At 34.8% G+C, this 23,567-nt stretch overlaps 1 protein-coding gene across 3 annotated transcripts in view; it reads right to left on the bottom strand.

Moving 5' to 3' along the window:
* The window catches only part of LOC118183548 (retinoic acid receptor RXR-alpha-B-like), a 67,651-nt gene extending 61,780 nt beyond the window's left edge, over nt 1-5,871 (bottom strand). Inside the window, exons 1-2 of one of the 3 annotated variants that reach the window (XM_085820343.1) lie at nt 5,725-5,856; nt 5,322-5,452 (exon numbers count right to left, since the gene is read on the bottom strand). In XM_085820343.1, coding sequence (XP_085676469.1) covers nt 5,322 — 1 coding nt within the window. In that variant the 5' untranslated portion in view covers nt 5,323-5,452; nt 5,725-5,856. Of the gene's footprint in view, nt 1-5,321; nt 5,453-5,724 lie in introns of all 3 variants that reach the window. The other 2 variants (XM_035353143.2, XM_035353145.2) reach the window with 2 other exon arrangements.
* Nucleotides 5,872-23,567: the final 17,696 nt, after the last annotated feature.

Below are 23,567 nucleotides of genomic sequence, written 5' to 3'. Positions count from 1 at the left end.
TGTATATGTTTCAGTGGAAGTAAACGTGTATGGAAATAATTTAAATATTTGACACTAAGTATTGGGTTGTTCGGAAAGTAATTTCGTTTTTTCCCCGTCAGAGGACTTAATTACATTTTTTCGAAACCAACTTCACACTTAAGCCGCATAACCATTATATGTCTTGAGAGCTGATATTACAAGGCTTGTGTGTGAAAAAGTTCTATTAATTCTACGCAGTAGTTTTTGGTTGGTGCCCTTTTAAATATGGAGAGCAATAAGCAGCATTTTCGTCATATTTTACTTTTTTACTTCAGAAAAGGTAAAAATGCTGTCCAAGCGAGAAAAAAATTGACGGATGTGTATGGAGAAGGCGTGTTAACAGTACGCCAGTGCCAGAACTGGTTTGCAAAGTTTCAATCCTGCAGTTTTGATGTCGAAGATGCACCATGGTCTGGAAGGCCGGTCGAAGCTGACAAAGATGCGATAAAGGCATTAGTTGATGCAAATCGGCGAATAACCACACGAGAGATCGGTGAGAGGTTAAATTTGTCGAATTCGACTGTTTATGGCCACTTGAAAGGCCTGGGCTTAACCTCGAAGCTCGATGTGTGGGTGCCCCATGTTCTTACGGAGAGAAATTTGTGTGATTCGCTCCTCAAACGTCAGGAAAATGATCCATTTTTGAAGCCGATTATTACTGGGGACGAAAAATGGGTCGCATACAACAATGTGAAACGCAAGAGGTCATGGAGCAGAAAAGATGAACCGGCTCAAAGTGTTTCAAAAGCCAACATTCACCAAAAAAAAGTGATGCTGTCCGTTTGGTGGGATTTCAAAGGAATCGTTTTTTTTTTTTTTTGAGCTTTTACCGGACAATACAACTATTAATTCGGAAGTCTATTGTCATCAGCTGGACAAATTGAATGATGCACTTAAACAGAAGAGGCCAGAATTAACCAACAGGAAGGGTGTAGTGTTCCACCAGGATAATGCGAGACCTCATACAAGTTTGGTCACTCGCCAAAAGCTTTTACAGCTTGAATGGGACATACTGCAGCACCCACCATATTCTCCAGATCTGGCGCCTTCCGATTATTTTTTGTTCCGGTCCCTGCAAAATTTTTTGGATGGTAAAACCTTTACCTCAAATGAAGATGTCAAAAACCACCTGAATCAGTTTTTTGCCAGCAAGGACCAAAACTTTTATGAGTGGGGAATCATGTTACTGCCAGAAAGATGGCAAAAGGTGTTGGACCAGAATGGCCAATATATAATTTAATAAAATATTTATTCATTATACGAAAATTGTCTTTCATGTTCCCCCCCCCCAAAAAAAAACGACATTACTTTCTGAACCCAATATTTGTAACCATTTGTAATGTTTGAGGTATGAATTCCTTGGTGACGTTTATAATAGAATAGATAATTTAGAGGTAAAAGTTTTGGGATATTTTATTTATTTTATACGTGGAAATGTTCATCTTTCAAAAGGGTATATACTTTTTCGCGATCAGGTAATTTCATATATGTTCTTTTTACCGGATTTAAAGATTCACAAAATTTTCATGCATTTTCGTGACATTTTTCTAATTTATGAGAAAAAAGTAGCATACATGGATATAGTGAAGAGTGTGTGCAATGCCATTTTTGTGCAATTCTGGGATTTTTTTTAAGTAAAAATAAGTCGACGTGTACATGGTTTAGTGATATTTTAATTAAATGATAGTTATTTTGTGAATTTTATGTTTGTAGGAATTTGGTATACGTTTCAGTGGAAGTGCATGGAAATAATTTAAATATTTGACACTAAGTATTTGTAACCATTTGTAATGTTTGCAGTATGAATTCGTTGGTGACGTTTATAATATAATAGATAATTTAGAGGTAAAAGTTTTTGGATATTTTATTTATTTTATACGTGGAAATGTTCATCCTTGGAAAGGGTATATACTTTTTCACGATCAAGTAATTTCATATATGTGCTTTTCACAGAGTTTAAGGATTCACAGAAGTTTTTTGCATTTTCGTGCAAATTTTTGTAATTTATGAGAAAATAGCAGTGTAGATGGATAAAGTTAAGAGTATGTGCAATGCCATTTTTGTGCAATTCTGGAATGCTTTTTTAAGTAAAAATAAGTCAACGTGTAAATGGTTTATGTGTATGTGCTATTCTGAAAAACTTGCAAGGAGTTTGCGATTGTGCACTTTTCCCCAATTTTGCAGTTAATATTTGTCATGATTAAGCAGTTTTGTTACATAAAATTTCTAGCATAAGTGTAATTCGGCTAGTAGATTGTTGGAAAAAGTGTTCAGTAAATAAAAAGAAAAGAAACATGTCTTTACTTCGTGAAGACAAAATGGCGGCGAAAAAAAAATAGAGGGTTGCTGTAGCAGAGTTGGTCACCAAATTTTCGCCAAGTTACCATAATCCAAAGATCAACCAAAAATTCTAGCCAAAAGTGAAGTTTTATATTCAAATTTAAAAGTTACAAGATTACGTGCATTATACAACACAACTACATAATAATGTAACCCATTTTATTTCAGTATTATTATTTAATTTTATTCAGTATTAATTGTTAAATTTTATTTAATTTAACAGAATTATAGAGATACTAATATCACAATTGAAATTTAAATTTAAGACACAATTTACCTTTAGATAGACACAAACACTGTAGTAAAACTATGCATTTTAAATACAACAGGCATATATTCCTCTTCTAAGTCATAAAAAATTGTAATTTATTTTCAAGTAGATATAAAGCTCTTACCAACAGTACGTGGTGTGCATATATATAAATATTACCACAGTAAGGAACCTGGTTTTTGAAGCAGCTAACCAATTGCTAATACAAAAGTACATACAGCTTCTGCAGTGGTATATAACTTAATTTCATGCCCATTTTTGCAAATTCAGGCAGAGATAAAATACTTACACTGATAATGTTTGTCAACTACAACAAATATCAATAATTTGGTAAACTTGAAATGACAAAAAAAGGCTGTCAAAATTTTTAATATTGGATATACATTAAATTTGGCAATATCATTATTAGATAATGATTGTAATCTGGTAACCTGGTAATGAAATTGTTGAATATTTCTGTCTTGGTCATGTATTATCTGATTTTGAATTCTATTCGTAACTTTTAAAACTGCATCTTTGAAAATATCTATGTTAGATTAGTGCATGAGAATGGATTAAACTGCATATAAGGTTGAATGTCTTATATGTAATGATGAGATGTATTTAGTAGACAGCCGGGACACAATGCAGAGTCAGAGGAATTCTCCGACATTGTCTTAAAAATAAATCCCTATGAACATGAACAGAAAACAAACAAAAATTGCTAAAGTGAGTTTTCTTCAGATAACTGATAATGTTTGTCAACTACAACAAATATCAATAATTTGGTAAACTTGAAATGACAAAAAAAGGCTGTCAAAATTTTTCAACTTTCACTTGAGAAAGTAACTCTTTGGTTATTGGGTCCAAATTCAGATATTTAGGTATGTATGCACGTACATGGAGGGATGTGTTCATGTATGAGTGTGTGTACACAAACAAATGTACATACATATATATATATATATATATATATGTATGCATGCATGAACATACATACATTGCATTTTTGAATCCAGTCCCAATAACAGAAGAGTAGTGTAACAGTAAATTACTTCTTTCTTGGAAGAATCCAATAATTTTATCTTCACTAGATGGTAAATAAAAAAAATCATCATCATTTTAAGTCCTGGGAGGAGGGAAGGATTTCATATGAATGAAAAAAACAATTTCACAATTCTCATTACTTGGTACTGATTATGGTTTTAGGTTTTTTAATTGTTTGGCAATAAATGCAGGCAAATTTGATCATTAATGGCTGACCGCCTATAAAATAAAATAAAAAAAAAAAGATGATATAAGAAATTTAGTTTTTTTTAAGAAAAATCCGAAACAGTTTCTAGGACTTATTTTTTTGTCTATGACGATGTTGTGGTGCCCCCTGCACTTTTTCCTGTCCTGTCCTGCTTGCAGGATGGTGTTTGTTTTATTTGATTATGACAAAGTATATAAAGGCAATCTATCTAAGGGGAGGGATGCCTTCATAAAGGACTTTCTATACTGGCTTGCATTTATATTACACATAAGGAAGTTCAAAACAATGCCTAAGCAACCAGTCTGTCTGCTGAGATTTGAACAGGAAACACTAACAGTGTTCAGCACCTTTTATCACTTGACTGCTAGTGGGCCAATGCTTGCAAGAAAAAGTTGGCATTGTATCTGCATGCACTGGCTAATTTGAATTTTCAAGTATTTCATGGTAGTGTCACAAACATCCATCACTCTTCAACCTACTAATGATATAACACATTTTCCCTAATCCATTACCAATGTTTTAGTCTAAATTTATGGGTCAAACAAACAAATGCTTTCTAATTATTTGTTCTGATCAGTAGTTTCTTATTTTTTTTTTTTCTTTTTTTATGAAACTTGCAACTAAAGAACAATGATCAAATAATTATTTTAATTTTAATGAGGAAAAAATCGCAGATGATCATTTTACATCATATTTGAGCAGAATAACCATAATCTGAAGTTTAACTTGATTTTCTAAAGGACTTTGTAATTACTCCGAGTAAACAAAACTTTTACAGTAGGTACTTCATATAAAATTCATGTGCAGAGTAAATTTATGCATTTTGAAAAATTTCCAGCATGAGCATCTTTTAACAATAACATCATAAATCATTCAAAATAACAATAATTAACACAACATAAAATGTTTAGCTTTAATATATTGCTTGATTTCACCAATGTTCTCTCAATATGCATTCTGATGGCATATAGTATAATTAATTACAAACAAGAAGAGAAACCATTTCTTTTAGAAATTATTTAAAAATAATGTGGTTATTGAATAAATGATATCACAAATAAGTATTGTTAGCAAATAAAAATTTTTAAATCTACTTAATATTATATCATCAGAATAGAAAAAAGAATATTACAATACAGTTTAGTAACATAAAATAAGAAAATAAGCCTTTTCCTGTTCTTCATATTTTTTTTTAAATTATAAAGCTATTTAATTTTTTTAATAAATTTACTTACACATCATTCTCTATAATAAAGAATACAAAACTATTTTAAAATGTAAAAGCATTGAAAGCTAATAGATAAACAGGTAAACCACTTATAAAAATTATCCTTATTTCATAAAAATCAATTGTACGTGTCCCATGAACATTCCAAGTGATACTGTACCCATCATCACATTGTTGGCTATGAAAGAAATACTAAGAAAAATTAGCATATATAAATTAACATTTACTTTTTTAATTTGTAGTATAGGATTCGAAAACACCGTCACTATAAGATTATTATCGACGATATGAAGTTAAACAAGAGCCATCAAAACAACGATTGCCATTATCTCTGCTTATCCGTACAAAGGGCATCAACCTGTAATCAAGAGGTTAACATTTGATCTGGAAACTCACAATGAAGAAACACACAGCGAAACACGTAAGCATTATTTTAATAAGAATTTCTGGTAACAATAATGCATATTAAAATTAATAAATAAATCTGAAACTTTTTTTTTTTCATTATTAGTTATTGATTGCTTTCAAGAGAGATCGTTCACCCTTTAACGATAATTTGTAATCGATTGGTGACGTACATTACTTCGTTCTTGAGAGAGGATTAAAAAGTGCAAAAAACATAAAACTTACTCCTTTCCACATCTGCCATTTCTTTCCTTTCGGTTTTAGCATACAACTTTTTAAGCTTTTATGTTTTGATGCAATAATGGATTTTATTCCCTCACGAAAGAAGACACATCTGTCAAGAAACGTGTTGCCACTTCAATTCATTTACTACAAAGTACGCATTGATGTTGAAATAATCTCCTACTCCCAAGATCGAATGATTTTTTAGAAGAATGTAAAATTTAATGTTACGTTTCAGGGTTATTAACGTCTGATAATAGAATTAACGTAATGCAAGATATTTCCTCTATGTTTGAAAATCAATATGAAATAAAGTGGTGAAATTACGCAGATTTAAAAATTTTACAAGTTAAATGCTTTTTTAAATAAATGCATTTAACTTGTAATATGTATGATCTCAAAGAATAATTATTTAATTTAAAAACCTTCCACTTGATGCACTTCAATGACCGTAGCGTACAGTGCCTTACCAGTTCTTTAGTTAAAGTTCAAACTTCAAATATAAGTTTGCCTCTGTTGGCTAAAAAGGTAATTTTAATAGAAAAGCTTTAAAAGGCAGTTGGCCTTAATAAACATACTTCAATGGAAGAATTTCTGTCCGAAATTAGCATTTTACTTAATATGTTTTAAAGTGTTCAACTGCTCAGTGGAGTAGCGAGCATAACTGGCGCCCGGCAAAATACCTTTCTGGCGCCCCCCCCCCGTAAAAAACACAGTGATATGATGAAAATTGTATTTGGAGACCATTTGGCGCCCCTCTGCGAGCGGCGCCCGGGGCATCATAACCCAGTTTTCCCCCTCGCTACGCCACTGCAACTGCTGGCTCGGAGACCGACTGCTAGCCCTTGGTTTCTAAATCATCGTAGATAGTGGGAAGATCCGTCTTTACACGTCCATTGCTTGCATTACGCATAAACATGCTTAGAAGATCTCTTACGTATATCTGTACAAGTAAGTTTTCTCTTCCAAACTGTTGTGAAATGAACTGAAGTAATAACCGGCGCGAGGCGCTGCTGCTTGTGACGTCAGCCTGCGTGCTGAGTTTTTTTTCGAATGTTTTACGTGTAGACGAACGAAAGCTGAGCTCGGAAGAGTGATACTGTTTTGATGGAAATAAAGAATGATTTATTAAGAATTTTTTTTGTCTTTATTCATAATGCACCCAGCCTCGGGTAGAGGCAGGCCCGCAACTGAACGAACTGTTTTAAATATATTTGATTTATATATTTTCTGTGTTCTTCGTAACATAGTGGTACCCTCGGTGGGACCGGGTGCTTTGAATTAGAATTTTCCGATTGAACTTTTGTTATTGAATTTCGATTTTGAATATACTTTGAAGATGGATTTGATCGCTTTAAAGGCTCAAAGAAAAGGACTTAGAATTGCGTTTTCGCAAACCTCAAGGAAAACCGAAAGTGAATTAACTAAAGAAGTAAGAAATTTGAAAATACTTTCGATTTTGAAGTGTCAACTTTGTGATAAATTCCAGAGACTTGACGTATGCCAGAGTGCTATATCGCAGCAAATTCTGCAGACTGAAGATGGAGAAAAATTATTTAGTGATGATTTTCAAGAAGCGGAGAATTATCGAGATAAGTTTCTAGAACAGTGTGCTCAAATAGATGCGGAAATACAAGCCTCTTCTCCTTCAAATAATTCCGAATCTAGGAAATTTAAATTGCCTAAAATTGAGCTTAAAAAATTCAGTGGTGAAGCTAAAGATTACCTGACTTTTTGGAGTCAGTTCCAGAAAATCCACGATGACAAAAGTATCGCCGATGAAGATAAAATGCAGTATTTATTGCAGGCCATGGAACCCAAATCGAAAGCAGAACGCCTAGTCCTTAGCTTCCCGGCAACGGCAGCTAATTATCCTAAAGCCATCGAACAACTAAAAGAGCGCTTTGGACGCGAAGATTTACTTGTGCAAATCTATGTGAGAGACTTGTTAAGCCTAGTGATGAAGAACGCTGTAACCGGAAGAGCAAAAAAGGATCTACCCTCCCTGTATGATGAACTAGAAGGAAAATTGCGAGCGTTGGAAAGTTTGGAAAGAACCCAAGAAAAATATGGGGATTTTTTGACCCCCTTAGTGGAAAGTTGCTTACCAGAAGAAGTACTGATGGCATGGGAAAGAAGCAGAAATCACGACTCCATTGAAACTAAAGGGAATCGATCTTTGAAATATTTAATGAATTTCTTAAAACAGGAAGTTAAGGGGGAAGAGATGGTTCTCCTCGCAAGAACTGGTTTCGCTTCCCAACAGAACCATCGAAAGAAAGATTATAACCACGAACAGGTAAAGCAAAATGATCCCGTAACAGCATCAGCTCTAGTAAGTCTTGAGAATTCAGGTAAGAGTGTTCCGAACTGTAATTTTTGTGAAAAGAAACATTTTAGTGAAAAATGTTACTCTGCAAAAAAAATGACTTTAGCTGAAAAACAACAATTGTTGTTGAAAAAAGGTGCTTGTTTTTCTTGTCTGAAAAGAGCGAGTCATATTAGTAAATTTTGTCCTTTCAAAGGTAAGTTAAGTAAAGGTAAGTTAACTATTTGCAAAAGTTGTAATCATTTTGATGTAATGTGTAATCAAAAGCTAAAAAATAATGATCAGATAAATGTTTCAAAAGAGAGTTCTCTTTCTAACTGTAGCAGAAGCGAAACTGTATTTTTGCAAACGCTTTGCGTTCGAATTCGGTGTCAAGGTCGCGAGAAAATTATTCGCTGCATAATTGATAGTGGAAGCCAAAGTAGCTACGTTAGTGAAAATATGATGAGTCAGCTTAAAGCATCTCCACTTCGGGAGGAGACAGTTATACATGCACTGTTTGGGGGGGACGAAACGAAACCTAAACAACATGAAGTGTTTTCGGTCGAGGTCAGCAATTTAAAAGGAACATTCGCATGTAGTTTTGAGGCATTATCGGAAAAAAAGATTTGCGGTTTTATTCCTAAGGTTAAGGATAAAGAGATTTTGAATGAATTAAAAGAAAAAGAAATCGAATTTTCGGATCCATTGCGAAAGGAAATTGAAATTAACCTTTTAATCGGAGCAGATGTTATAGGAAAGTTATTGACGGGAAATTCTATTGAATTACAGTCCGGGGTAACGGCTGTCGAAACGAAACTTGGGTGGACGGTATTTGGCAAACGAAATTCGGGTGAAAAGGATAATATTTTGAAAACATTTTCAATGCATGTCAGGAGAATTCCTCTGAATGAGTTATGGGAACTTGAAAAAATAGGAATATGCGCTCCAAACGAAACTGTTAAAATGAATGAAAGTTTTAATTTATCTGAATTTGAGAACAAAATGAAAATTCTTCCAGATGGAAGATATGAAGTAGAACTTCCGTGGAAATGTGATACGACACATTTAACCGATAATAAAGAATTATCCTGGAAAAGGTATCAAAAGATGATCTATAAACTCAGATGTAGTAAATTTTTCGATGATTATCAAAATGTGTTCAAGGAATGGGAAAGGTTGAATATTATTGAACGCGTACCAGAAAACGAATTGAATAATGAATGTCATTATTTGCCGCATAGGCCTGTAATCAAATTAGGAAGTGAAACCACGAAAATTCGTCCTGTTTTTGACGCTTCTGCATCTGAGAAAGGGAGACTCTCTTTGAACGAATGTTTGTGTAAAGGAATAAATCTTATTGAATTAATACCTGATATTATAGATCGTTTTAGAATGTATCCGATTGGTATTAGTGCCGATATTGAAAAGGCTTTTTTAATGTTATCCGTCGCATCTAAAGATAGAGATTTTCTCAGATTTTTTTTCCCATGCAATGAAGAGAAATTAATTTATAGGCATTGCAGAGTTGTGTTTGGAGTTTCTTCGAGCCCCTACTTGTTGAACGCATCTATAATGCATCTATTAGAAAACTGTCCACGTCAATATAGTGAAGTTGCTCAAAAATTGAAATCGTCATTTTATGTGGATAATTGTTTATCTAGTGTTTTTAGTATTGATGAACAGTTTATGTTTATTGAACATTCCAAATTAATCATGTCAAATGGATGTTTTAACTTGCGCGGTTTTGAAAGCAATGTGGCTGGTACAAATGTTGACAAACATTCAGGGGATACTTCCGTTTTGGGGGTAATTTGGAATTTGGATAATGATACGCTGAGGTGCTGCACAGACACAGATACATTGACCTGTGATACAAAAATCACAAAGAGGACAATTTTGGCAATTGTGCAGACAATTTTTGATCCTATTGGTTTAATAACGCCAACTACATTGCTTCCAAAACTGTTGCTGCAAAAATTGTGGAAAGTGAAAATTGCATGGGATGATGAATTGTCTCCGAATGATGTAAATATATTTTTGAACTGGTTTAAAGAACTTAATGTTTTGAAAGATGTTACTTTGCCTCGATACTTGTTTATCAATGACACGTCTGAACTACATGTATTTGTGGATGCTTGCAAGGGGGCGTATGCAGCGTGCGTCTTTGTTCGATCAATATTTAATTCTGAAGTAAAAATAAATCTCGTACGGGCGAAGTCTAGAGTATCGCCTTTGAAATCTTTAAGCATTCCTCGCTTAGAATTAATGGCCTGTTGTATAGGTTCTAGACTTGCAAATTCTATTATCAAAGCTCTCAGTTTGCCCGATTTAAAAGTTACCTTCTGGTCTGATTCAACCACTGCCCTTTGGTGGATAACAGAGCAAGGAAATTGGTCCGTTTTCGTCGAAAATAGGGTTAAAGAGATTCGAGAGTTGACGCGAGGTCATTCATGGAGACATATCCCAGGGAAACTAAATATTGCCGACTTGTTGTCGCGCGGATGTTTTCCGAAGCAAATGCTTCGGTCTAGATGGTGGGAAGGCCCCTTGTGGTTACGAGAAAGCCCTGAAAACTGGCCCACTGGTGAGATTATTTATTTGCATGAAGAAGTAGAATTGGAGAGGAAAAAGATAAAAAGAGTGAATATTGATCTATCAAAAGACGCACCCCCTTGGCATCGAATCAGTGTATCCAATTATGATAAAATGATTAGAGTATTTGCATGGATATTTAGATTTGTAAATAATTGTAAAGGTGGTTCTGAAAAGAATGGAAAGATTGAACTTTCACAGTATGAAATTGAAAATTCTGAGAAAAATTTAATTCGTTTGGTTCAAAATTATTATCTGACTGATAAGAAATCTTATAATTTTATTGAAACGCTCATTGATGATGATGGTATTCTAAGAGTTAAAACGAGAATACTAAATAGAGATGACTATGAATCTTTTCTGTATCCAATACTGTTACCAGAAAAATGTGATTTTACTAAGTTATTAATCAGAAATGTGCATAATAAGAACTGTCATGCTGGTCTTCAGATGATGCAATGCATATTACGAGAAAGATTTTGGATAGTCAGAGCTAGAAAGGCCATTAAAAATGTCCTCTTTAACTGTATCGTTTGTAAAAGATTTAAAACTAAGGCCATGTCAAGCGAACCGACACCTCTGCCGCCAGACCGAGTTACGGATTGTGCGCCATTTGAAATCATAGGGATTGATTTGGCCGGACCGCTGTTTTTAAAAAATGGAGGAAAGGTGTGGATCGCGCTGTTCACCTGCGCTGTGTACCGTGCCATTCACCTTGAACTCGTAAATTCTCTTTCTACTGATGCGTTTCTCCTGGCGCTTCGACGATTTGTTGCTAGGCGCGGACGCCCTAGAATAATCTATAGTGATAACGGGACAAATTTTCGGGGTGCGTCTAATGATTTATCAAAACTAAATTGGACTAAAGTAGTAAAGGAAACGGGAACTGAAAGTATAATCTGGAAATTTATTTCACCTACTGCAGCTTGGTGGGGTGGCTGGTGGGAGAGGTTGGTTCGTACAGTAAAAGAATTGTTAAAACGTACTTTAGGTAAAACAGTGTTATCATCTGAAGAACTTTGTACTATTATTTGTGATTGTGAAACTATAATTAATTCTAGACCCTTAACTTATGTTTCTGAAGATCCGCAAGAATTAGTACCTCTGACACCCGCCATGTTTCTTATCGAGAACAGAAATTCCAATGTTGAAGATCTTGATGAATTAAATTCGTCAAGTCTTAATAAGAGATTAAAGTATAGAACTAAATTGTTAAATGATCTGAGACAACGATTTAGAAAAGAATACCTTAGTCAACTGGTTCAAAAGCATAATGAAAAGCGATCTCGGGAACCTGTTGTAGGAGAAATAGTACTGATGGGGGATGATAACAGAAAACGTTTATTTTGGCCTTTAGCCCGAATTACAGAATTGATCCCTGGACGTGATGGAAAGATTCGTACGGTTAAACTTAAGACCCGGCATGGAATAGTTATACGACCAATACAACGCATCTTTCCTCTGGAGATACAGTCCAATGATAGAAACATAATTCCTGATAAGAAACTGGGTGCAGAGGAATCTAATTCTAGTGCTGGGTGTACGTTAAAAAAGAGTATTGCACCTGATAAAATGGTGATGCAACAATATTCCTCCTCTGGACGACTTGTAAAAGTTCCAAAAAGACTTGATCTTTTAAATAATGTTTGTTATGAGTTTGAGACTCAACCTGAGTCTCAAGGGGGGGGAGGATGTTGTGAAATGAACTGAAGTAATAACCGGCGCGAGGCGCTGCTGCTTGTGACGTCAGCCTGCGTGCTGAGTTTTTTTTCGAATGTTTTACGTGTAGACGAACGAAAGCTGAGCTCGGAAGAGTGATACTGTTTTGATGGAAATAAAGAATGATTTATTAAGAATTTTTTTTGTCTTTATTCATAATGCACCCAGCCTCGGGTAGAGGCAGGCCCGCAACTGAACGAACTGTTTTAAATATATTTGATTTATATATTTTCTGTGTTCTTCGTAACACAAACCTCTCTCGAAGCTGAGCGATTGCTTTCAGATAATTCGACGCCGTTGCTGGACAGCTCTTCCCTACCCGTGCAGCTCTGGACTGAGAAACAACTGTTTGCAGAAGTTACTGGAATTTATCTTCAGCTGAAATCGCCGGATCTTCAAATACTGGCTCTAAAACGTCAAAAATTCTTTTGCTTCGCCGTTGAATTTCTTTAGTTTGATCTTCGGCAGTTTAAATTTGCGCTTCTCTGGTAATTCAGTCGGTAAAGGATTCTTCAACAGCTTTTTCGATTTGAGAACACTGTTCAAAATATTTATCGCTAGAAGGCTCAGACGAAATAAAATCTTCTTTATATAGCCTTTCAGCATCTTTAGATTGAGGAATTATCGACATTACTTAATTTTGGCAAATTTCGAGTCGATTAAATTTGTCTTTAAGCTGTAGTTCCAGAACCGAAAGTAGCTTCATATCGTGAATATCTGATTTCAGTTCTGCATCAATTTTGTTTGCACATGTGGTAAAGGAAGTTCTTAGACATTTCTGTTCAGTTATGTTACGGAATGCGTTACGTTTCTAACAATGGCTAGCTCAGAAAGGATTCATAAGTCATCTACTCGATGAATTAACAGCTATCTTATCATAAATGGAGTACTTCAAATCTTTTCAACTTAATGAAAAAGGTTTATTAACACTTTTGTACAAGTTAAATGAATAAGAAATATCTATATAGCTACATCGTACAAGCATCGTCCTTAGCTATCTAAACAGACACTTCTCGTTTTTCTCTGGTTTCCTATGACGTCAGTCTCTGTCTGGCCTTTGATTCGCTGGCGTAGTGACGCCATTCCTAGCACAATGTATTGAGAGAACAAAAAGGGACGCTGCTTGCTAGGTAGGGTTTCATTCGCTGATAGTTGGGGAAACTGAGAACCCTCCCTCCTTCTATTCCAGTCATTTTCTAATCCTAATCCGCTACGGAGATAAAATCGCGGATTCGTTGCATGGCAATATCACGATTCGGGCTGGCGGACGCCTAAAGATCAAGATTAAGGCTTTAGAAAGTCTTGGAAGAACGTAAGAGAAGTATGGTAATTTCTTAACGCCTTTAGTTGAATCCTGCCTCCCCGAAGAAGTATTAATTGCTTGGGAGAGAAACAGAAATTTAAAAGAAGCACCTCAACTTGATGACCGCTGCCTTGAAAATTTGATGAATTTCCTGAAACAGGAAGTGAAAGGAGAAGAAAGGGTCGTGTTAGCCCTCACTGGGTTTGGTTCAAATCATATTTTTAACAAAAAGGATACACTAAATAAAAATATAGAATCCGCCACCGCAGCTGCACTAGTAAGTACATCAAATTCTGAGAGCCCAGGTAAGCGCAATTTTAACTGTCTCTTTCGTGAAAAACGGCACCCAACTAAAGAATGCTTTTCTGCTAGAAATAAGACATTAGAAGCTAAGAAAATATATTAATTAAAAAAGGGGCCTGTTTTGGATGTTTCAGATTGTGACACACTTGTAAAACATGTCGAGTAAAAAGTTCCTACATGTACTGTAATAAAAATCTTCATTCTTTAATGTGTCCCAATCGCCAAGAAAGAAGCGCAAATGAAAAGTACATTCGCAAATGAAAAGTTTCAGTGACGTAACTGAAACCAGTACATTAACTAATAACTGTGGAATAGAAAATGTTTATTTAATGACTCTAATAGTTAAAATTAAATTTAAGACTATTGAGCTTTAAGTACGCGCAATATTGGATACAGCTTCTCAGCATTCATATGTCAGTAAAACATTAGTAGAGAATTTACACTTAAAACCACCAAGGCAAATTAAATTGAAGCATTCGTTATTCGGGGGGGGGAGAAACGCAAGCGCAGATTCACGATGTTTATAATTTGCACATTTCGGCAATACATGAATCTTTCTCTTTTCAAATCGAAGCACTATCAGGGAGCAAAATTTCTGGCACAGTGCCAAAAGTGAACGATTGTAAAATTCTTAATGAATTGAAAAGTAGAGGCGTCAGTTTGACTGATTTGGTTTCTTCTGATCGTGAGATCGATCTGCTTTTGGGAGCGAATATTGCCGGCGCTTTATTTAGCGATAAATATGTTCGGTTGTAGTCAGGATTATTTTTGATTGAGACTTGTGTGGGACATGTGTTAACTGGGAAGCATGAGTCATTTGCAGATAGCAATGATGATACAGTTTTGAATATAATTTCGTTGTATGATAGTATTTATTCGATAAAAGATTTATCGTCTTTAGAATCCATAGGTATTCCAGATCCCATTGAAAATAATAAAAAGAATTTAAACATTCTGGAGTTTTGGAAAAGTTTAAAAATAATGTGAAAATTCTTTCGGACGGTAGATATGAATTTTGTTTACCTTTTTAATTTGATATGACCGATTTGCTAGCAAATAAGGATTTAACCTCGAAGCGGCATAAAAGGATGTGACAGCGAGCACAAGATAAAGCATTTTTAGAAGAATATACTACGATTTTCTGGGAATGAGAAAAATTGAATATAATAGAAAAGGTAACTGATAATATTGACACGGGGCATTTTTTACCTCATAAAGATGATGTTGATGTTAATGATGAAGCCAACGACAACGATGATGATGATGGCAGTCATGAAGCTAATAAATAATGATGTCGATAAATGATCCAATCGTGAAGAATAATGAAGAAACTATGCAAAATCAACTGAATAAATTTGAACAAGGATGTGCTGCTCAAGCAAACGAGAAAACACCTGCTAAAAGTGCAGAAACTCCCAAAGAACAGAAGCATAATTCATGGAAAATACTTATTTTTGACATTCCAGCTGACACTACGGTTTCTCAAATTGTCGAACTTTTTCCAAAAGCACCTCAGATAACTCTGAATTTATCACCTGTACATCCAAATGCTACTATCAGTTACATATAGGTTGGTGTTGGTGTATTTAATTATGGCAAAGCACACTAGGGCTATCTGCCTAAGGGGAGGGATGCCTTTCGTGGAGGACTTTCTAAGGGAAACTGGCTCGTATACACGTTACACATGGGGAAAACCACGAAAACGCCCATGCAGCCAGCCCGTTCGCGGGATTCGAACCTCGGACCGAACTACCAGTGTTCAGCGACTTTACCGCTCGGCCGCTGGTGGGCCCCAGTTACATATAGGAAAAAGATGCAGTTGAAGCTTTTGAGACAACAAAGAATGAAATATCTGGAAGAAAAATTACTGTTTCATATTCTTTAACCGCTTCACGCCAAAAAAGAGCCTGCAAATACAAAGTTGGAGACCAAATGCCAATCCAACTTGGACTTTGACTGAAACTTGGACTTAGATTTCGTCCCAAATTCTTCGGTCCTTATGAGACAACGAAAGTTCATCCCTCTCCTCTGATTGTTACGAAGTACGAAAGATACGCCATGAAGGCTCCATTATCTTGTCAACTTCTGCTGATCAGATGAACTGGTGGTGCATAAAGCTAACATTCGCCACCTGGACATTGACTTTTTTCACTTTCTCTATTTGTTTGTTTTTTCCCTTTCTTTTCAGATCCACCCCGGTCTCCGGACCCCACTGATGTTTCCGATGTATGTGACAGTTCTAAGACTATAAAGACACGAGCTGGTAGAACTGTTAAGATGCTACTAAGATTGAACTTGAAAGATTTGAATGTTTTGAGTAGATATCCAGCAACTCAAAAGGAGGGACGATCTTGGGAATGGCATCACTACGCCAACGAATCAAAGATCAGATAGAGACTGACGTCATGGGACGCCAGAGAAAAACGAGAAGTTGCGGTTTAGATACAGGACTTAAAAGATCTATTTATCTCTGCTTTAGATAACTAAGGACGATGCTTGCACGATGTAGCTAGATAGATATTTCTAATTCATTTAACTTGTACAAAAATGAAAATAAACATTTTTCCTTAAGTTGAAAAGATTTGAAGTGCTCCATTTATGATATGATAGCTGTTAATTCATCGGGTAGATGACTTATGAATCCTTTCCGAGCGAGCCATTGTTTGAAACGTAACGCATTACGTAACACATTGCATTACGGCAGTGAAACGAATGTTTTTCTAAGCTGTGCGTGCATGTATTTTCCAGTAAAAATATGTTAAATTTATAATGAAATGTGTCGCTATTGTTAAATTTTTGTTTTAAAGATGATATCCACAATTTACTATGTACAGAAAATAATTAAGATATATTTCGATATCTAAATCCATGTGTATAACATTAAAGCCTTTAAAAATGATGTTTCTGCAAATTTCAAGGATTTGTTTAGGTTTTATTTTCATCCTGTTGGGTGTAATTTCCAGATTTACTTTAAGGAGCGATATTTCTGATTTATTCTAAATATAATCATCAATTATTAAAGAATCATTTCATACAAAGTTTAAGATATAGGAAAGAAAGTTATTTTGTTTTAGTATGCTTAAGTACTTCCGATTTAAGTTGTAATACACTTAAACAGAAATTCACATATTTAAGCAGTAATTATCTAAAAAAATAGTCACCGGTTGCATTTTCTTTAAACGAAAGTTTTAAATGTATCCTGTTCAGAACCAACAACCTTATAACAACAAGAAAATAAATATTAATAATATAAAACAGATTTATGTGAATTTAATGATATCAGTTTATGCGTGTTTCATATTTATTAATCTCAAAGAAATTGCCTTGAATTAAGCTGAATAACAGAAATATGCCTATATAAATTTTTAGGTACATCTTTCCACATGTTCAATTAAGTAAATATTTTACTTACTGTTATCGCTATACTGCCCAAAAATTTGTAAGTTTATGCAAACAATTTTTAATAAAAGAATGGTTTATCTTTATCAACTGTACAAATTATATTCATAACAGTTCACGAAACTTAAAAACGATTAATAATTAATACATAAAGAAAAAGAAAAGCATTACTTTATTTAACACCTTTACAATTCATAAAAATAGTAACAACTGATTTCTTGCATTTCATGAAAATTATAAAACAATTACCAAAAACGTTCAAATTATACAGTTTATATCCTAGCATATATCATTGTATGTTAAGGAACGAAGATACCAGCTATAAACAGAAACATTTAAATGTATTTAACATATTTTGATTAAGTCCTTTCCTATCTGGAAAGAAAATAACATGAGACTGTAATATTTTTCAACATATTTATCAAATTACATAAAAAAATCAATATTTACGCGTGAAAAATAGTCCCAGGAATCTTTTTTGAAAATCGATTTGTGCATCTGTATGCAACACAAGATGACATGCATCAAAAAGAAAAAAAAAATGTTGCTATGTCAGACTTCCTTGCACAAGTCCACGGAGTACTCAGTGCACAAGTCACAGCGACAGTAGTAACATAGTCGCCAATATTCACGGTTTGAGTTAAACCTTCCCTCCTTCTATTCTAACCTTCTTGGGATTAGAGTACCTGATCTGTTCGCTGCCGGCACGGGTGCACGCCTGCACAAACGATGAATCATCCATCCAAGCAATATGATTTGAGAGTCGTCAGTCATCAGTTCTGTTGAAATAAATCGATAAATGTTCACTGCAGCGGCTACCAAACCAATTTGCGTCTGACGAGTTTTAAAGTAACACTGTTAATTACTTCGTATATTCTGTGGTGTGCTTGTTGATATAAGACAGGCCAGGGCTACCGAAGAGAAAAGAAACTAACCACTCCAACCACGAGAGAAAAATGAGCTATTATTAAAATCTGCTGGAGAAGAAATAGTTTGTTTACTATGCAATACGTCAGTAGCTGTATCAAAGCGATCGGATATTGAAAGTTTTCATAAAACTGTTCATAAGCTTTCAACGTTAGATATCCACTTAAGTCAGCTGTAGGTAGACATAAAGTTTAAAAATTGAAATTCAGGACTTAACTTGTAAATTAGAAGTGCCGAAGCTCTAAGGAAGACTGTCGAGAAGGAAGAAAATAAATAAATAAATAAATAAAATTACTAGTAAAATAATCAATAATTAAACAATTAAATAATTCATTATTAAAATTAAATTATTACTGATTAGACACATGAAAAAATTAATATTAAAATTTAATAAAAATGTAAAGAGATAAATAAAAATATGTTGAGTTATTAAATAAATGGTAAATTATTAAATAATAAAATAAAACCCTGCATCTTGACTTAATTTGGGTTTTCGGCTGGACTTAGAATTTCACACAAAAAATACGAAACAGCTCAACCTGTCTCCGGTTTAATTTAAGCTCTTAATATAATGTATTACTTCAAGGGATGATAGATATAAAGACCATTCTTTTTTCAGCACACCAAAGGAAAATGTAAACATGGATAAAGCCTCAGTAATGAAACTAAAGAGAATGCTATAAACAGTAAGATTCTCTCTATATTAATAGAGAAAATTTTAAAGGATGACCTGTAGTTATGAAAGCAGAAATTTTCACCGAATCCAAGAGTAACAATAGAGTAACAAAAAGTAACCGAAAATAACAAGTAACAATTCTAATTCCTGTCTTTGGCTATATCGTTCCAAAAAGTCTGCAGGTGCTCTTTTCCGTGGGAAGACACTCGTGTTGAAAGAAAAATTTATCAGCTGTCATAAATTCATTTTACTTTCTGGAGAATAAGCCTTTGATATATGGGTGGGAGATTTTCATTTCTTAAAAGTCTCAACCTTCATCCAAAGGTTTGTTTCCCAAGGAAGGAGAATGCATTCAGAAATTAGAACCGATTTTTAATATAATTTTATTATTAAAAATAAAATTTTCTAGATCAGATTTCTGCTGAAATTTCTTTTCAGTTACATTAAAGAAGAGCATTTCTTACTTAAGGCTGCAGTACGCTCTGGCTAAAATTATGATTTATTCTCAAAATTAAGAAGCACCGGAACTGGGCTCCGGCGCAATTTAAGCTCTGTTGAAATCTTCTCTAAAAGCTCAAATCAGTCTGTTTATCCTAAAAAAATGAAGCAGAGAATCACACAGAAGCTTCTGCAAAGTAAGTTACATTCTTGCATCACGTAAAAGGGCATACTGAGACTGGACCATTGCGGAGGAAGCTGTGCTAGTACTGTTAGTGTTTTTATTTCACACTTTGAAAACAAAAATGAAATAATCACAGTTATAAAAGATGTTTCTCTGTCACAAAATAAGGTTGCCCTACGAGTGGACAATATAGTGAACGATTTCTACGTACAAATAAGATCTGATTTGCAAAAATGGGCTTATTTTTCCCTAAAGTTTTATGAATCCGCTGATGTTACTGACTAACCGCAACATTTGATATTCACGAGAATGGTTTTTTTTTTACTTTTCTACGAAAGAAGCATTGTCGACCATTCTGATTACTGCACAATATACTGGAGGAAGAGACATATATGACACAGTTAAAAACTGTATTAATGGACAGAAGAACAGAACAGAGAACAATAGAAAAATTCTTCGCAATTACAACGGATAGTCCGCCAGCTATGATCAAGAACAATACTGGATTTATTCGGCTCTGTAAGGAGGAGGACACTATTACCAAGTTTTATTACAAAATTGTATTATTCATCATGACAATCTGGCCCATAGAAAGCTCAAACTGAATCACGTAATCACGTAATGACTATTATTGTCCGCATTATAAATATTATCAGAGAACTGCCTTTGAATCATCAATCTCCCAAAGCTTTGCCTGATGAGCTAGATAGCGAGGATGGTTATACGCACTTCTGCATGCACTTACCATGCAAAAGTAAGGTAGCTGAGTGAAGGAAAAGTTCTAACATGATTTGTTGGAATGTTTTTGGAGATTAAAACTTTTTCACATCCAAAGACAATTATGACCAAAAATTGGATGACATGGCATGGCTTGTTGACTTGATATTTTTAACCAATATCACTGGAAAATTCAACGACGTAAATATAACGTTACAAGGAAAAGCGAAACGCGTATCAGAAATAAGGAGCTAAATATCTGCTTTTCTAACAAAATTCGATTTGTGAAAGAACAACTTATTGGAGAAAGACTATCAACATATTTCATCATTTTCCCTCATTCTAGACCTGCAATTTATTTTGCAGCATGATCCATCTAAGAGTGCTGAAAACTTGCGGTTACTTAGAATCTGAAGATTCCAAGACATGTTTTTTGTGAAGTAAATTTATTGTTTGCAAAAAAATCATCCTTTTATCCCTTCTTAGCAGTAGACATAACAGAAGAGATTTCATGATAAAGGAAGCGACTTCAGAAAAAAAATTACAAAGTGTTATGCTGAATTAGAGATAATTATTGCTCTTACTGATAACATTCAAAAGAACAGAAAATTAAACTAATGGGCCCTATTAAATACAGAAAGATATTTAGGTATGCACTGATAGTGAAAGCATTTTTTGAGTAACATATCTCTGTGATCAGGCTTCTTCACAACTTAAAGTAATAAAAGGCAAGTACAAAAATAACCATTTAAATGCGCCATTAATCTAAACGGCGCCATCTATGCATGAGAAAGCATAATATGTTTTGGAATACGCCAAAACATCATCGTTTATCATCGTTCTAAGATATTTTCGCACGAAATTTGATAAAGAACCATGGCATTGTTACAACATCAAACGTGGGTGAAGCAGTCTTAGGACGCGAACTGCTTGTATAAAGAAAACCATCCCAGGACGAACAGCAGCCAAAAGCGAAGTGGTTGAAAATATTCGCGAAATACTTTTACATAGTCCCACAAAATCAACGTATAGTGCGAGTTCTGAACTTAATGCTCCTCATGTTACTTGATTAAAACGAAGGGTATACTTTATGTGTTTTGCTTTGTATAATTTTTATGGAGAATTTGAAACATTTGGCGTGTGTTACGATGTGTGTCATGGAAGGAAACATCTACAATTTTGGACATACACTTCTCAGATTTGTGAAGGTGTTAAAAACCTTTCTACAAATCGTTGCGTAAAGTTGTCTGTGAAAATTTGCAAGATAAGCTGGAGTAGATGGTTTTGCGAGCAGATTTGTGTTTACGGATGAAGCCACTTTTCATGTTTCTGGCAAAGTTTATCCCCATTATTTACGATATGAGGACCCGGGAAAATTCACACCGTGTAATGGAACATCAGCGTGATTCCCCATAAGTGAACGTTTTCTGCGCTGTTTCCAACAGCTGCGTTTTTGCTTCTTTTTCCTTCGTGGAAAAATTGGGTAACATGTGCATTTACCTGTGATGTGCACAAAGTGATTTTTCCTTCACCTAGAGGAAGCGGTCCAGGTCTATCCTATCGCTAAATTCGCCGCGCTAGGTCAAACGATATGTAATTGCTTTGTTGGCTACCGAGATTCCCATATCTAAACCCTTGGGATTTTTTTCATATGGGGTTCTGTTAAAGGCAACGTGTTTGTGTTTCCATTTCCCTAGGAATTAGGGCACCTGAAGCAGTGGATAATTGAAGTGATTGAATCATTAACAAAGGATATTCTGTCAATAGTGTGGCAGGAAATGGAACACTGCCTGAATATTTGCCGTGTCACCGGAGAGGCATACATAGAACATCTATAGAAACTTGGATAATGTAAATTTTATTTATCATAATTAAGTAATTACAGCGTTCACTTGTGTCCATTCTTTTTGTCCTATTCAATACGAAACATTTGTATGTAAAAGCCAAACACCATCCAGTAAAATCACATATTTATTTTCCAGAAATAAAACACCGGGTGGTGCCTTCGAGATCATAGACCTTAACTGTACTATTTTTAATCAAAATTCTCCGGCACTCGTCTCTACAAACTGGGACAATTTTTGTTTCAAACTTAAAAGTAAAAATTTGCCCTCCCTTGAAATTAAATCCAGCCATGATATTGACTCGGCAGTTAATCATTTAACGACCATTTTAACAGATACTTATAAGGAAGTATCAAAACCCACCCTTAGACCCAATTTTCGTAAATTACCTCAAGAAATTAAACTCAAAATTAAAGAAAAGAATAAAGTACGGAGACTTTGGCAAAGAAATAGAAATCCTGGACTAAAAATTCAACTCCGTACTCTCCAAAATGAGATCAAGGCATCATGTGACCAGTTCTTCCAATCACAATACACGAATTACATTCAGTCCCTAACGACCAATGATAACAGTCTTTGGCGCGCATCAGCCCGCCTACGCAAGCACAAATCTAACATTCCGTCCTTAGCTATGGACGCAGCGGTGGCTCACACAGACGCTGAGAAATCCGAACTAATTGCGGATTCTCTTCAAACTCAATTTACACCACATAATGAAGGAATTTTTGCGAACAGCGCAAGTTCTTTCCCACAAGATGTTGAACGTTTCCTCTCCTCGCCTTTCGCGAGAGAAATACAATATACATCCATGAGTGAGGTAAGTGATTACATTACCAAGCTCAAACCCAAAAAAGCCCCTGGTATGGACTCTATTTCTAATCGTATGATTAAAAATTTACCCACCAATTATCTATTTTTCTTAGTAATGCTTATAAATTTTATGATTCAGCATTGCTATTTTCCTCAAAGCTGGAAACAAGCACTTATCGTGCCTATTCCAAAACCAGGCCAAAGTCATTCTAATCCTCAAAATTATAGACCTATCAGCCTCCTATCTTCGTTATCAAAGATATACGAATTTGTGTTACTTAAACGCCTGAATGATTTTCTCCGAAATCACAACGTTCTGATTGATGAACAATTTGGATTTCGAGCAAAACACTGCACTACGCACCAGCTGCTGAGGACAGTGGAGTTCATTCACGAAGGGTTTCGTAACAAAATGCTTACTGGCGCTTTATTTCTTGACATAGCCAAAGCATTTGATAGGACTTGGCATATAGGAATTATTATCAAGCTCATACGACTTGACGTTTCGGCCCATTTAATTCATATAATTAATTCGTACCTTACTAATAGATCTTTCTCTGTACGAGTTAATTCTTCCATTTCGACACCCCGTCCTATACTAAGCGGCGTCCCCCAAGGGTCAC

Source organism: Stegodyphus dumicola, chromosome 7 (assembly GCF_044657685.1).
Source record: "Stegodyphus dumicola isolate Sdum_Otavi_A_Nest chromosome 7, ASM4465768v1".
NCBI classification, from domain to species: Eukaryota; Metazoa; Arthropoda; class Arachnida; order Araneae; family Eresidae; genus Stegodyphus; species Stegodyphus dumicola.
This window is presented reverse-complemented; position numbering and strand designations above follow the sequence as displayed.